We start from the raw sequence: 687 nt of genomic DNA, 5'->3' as shown, positions 1-687 counted from the left end.
TGTTGCTCTCTCTGTTGTAGCCATTGCGCTACCGTCTTCATTTTTTCCAGCCACGGTATTTTGTTAAATTCCACAACGTCCCCGGCCGCTGCGTTTTGGTACTTTATGCGAGCACCGTTATTTGATCCGTCACATGTGGCCACCGGTTCGCCTAGCATGGCTGTTGACGATGCGCCTGTCAGCTTATTTTCGATGGCTTCTACTGCGGCTGTCACTTTATGAGCCGAGATAGTATTCGCGTGCCTTTGTTGGCGCATTTTTCGTAGGCTGGCGTAAGTGCCGCTGTTTGGCTCCCCGGCGACGTTCCAGGTTGGATGGGTGTATTCTGCAATGCAAGGTTTGTTGCTTTGGCTGTTTGGGACCACGCAGAGGCAGAACAGAGCGCCTAGCGCCGTTTTTGCTGCTGTTGTTGTTCCGGTTTCACAAGCTTGGGCGTAGTTCTGGCCTGTTGTGGTGAACGCCTTGGTTCCATCAGTGTCCACTGCACCTGTTTGTGTGTCACCTGTTAGTGCATCTCTCAGCTCTTTTATTATGTCCTCGTCGCTTTTGGTTTCTTCGCTGTTTGCCACCGCCGAGTAGACGTCGAATGATGCATCTGCGATTTGGCTTATTTCCACACTAGTTTCTTGTAGTTGGCTGGCGTCTGCTGCGTCTAGTCTGTGCTCTTTCTTTATTTTGTCTGCCATC

The 687-nt window shown here is 50.9% G+C and overlaps 1 pseudogene across 1 annotated transcript in view; it reads right to left on the bottom strand.

Moving 5' to 3' along the window:
* The window catches only part of TEOVI_000210100:pseudogene, a 1,237-nt pseudogene that overhangs the window by 220 nt on the left and 330 nt on the right, over positions 1–687 (bottom strand). Inside the window, exon 2 of the mRNA in view lies at positions 1–686. This exon is cut by the window's left edge and continues 220 nt beyond it. Within this exon, the coding sequence occupies positions 1–686 (686 nt within the window). The remainder of the gene's footprint in view (position 687) is intronic.

Source organism: Trypanosoma equiperdum, assembly GCF_001457755.1.
Source record: "Trypanosoma equiperdum strain OVI genome assembly, contig: ctg_492, whole genome shotgun sequence".
Taxonomy (NCBI): Eukaryota; Euglenozoa; class Kinetoplastea; order Trypanosomatida; family Trypanosomatidae; genus Trypanosoma; species Trypanosoma equiperdum.
Note: the sequence above shows the minus strand (reverse complement) of the source record. Positions and strands in the feature narration are given on the sequence as shown.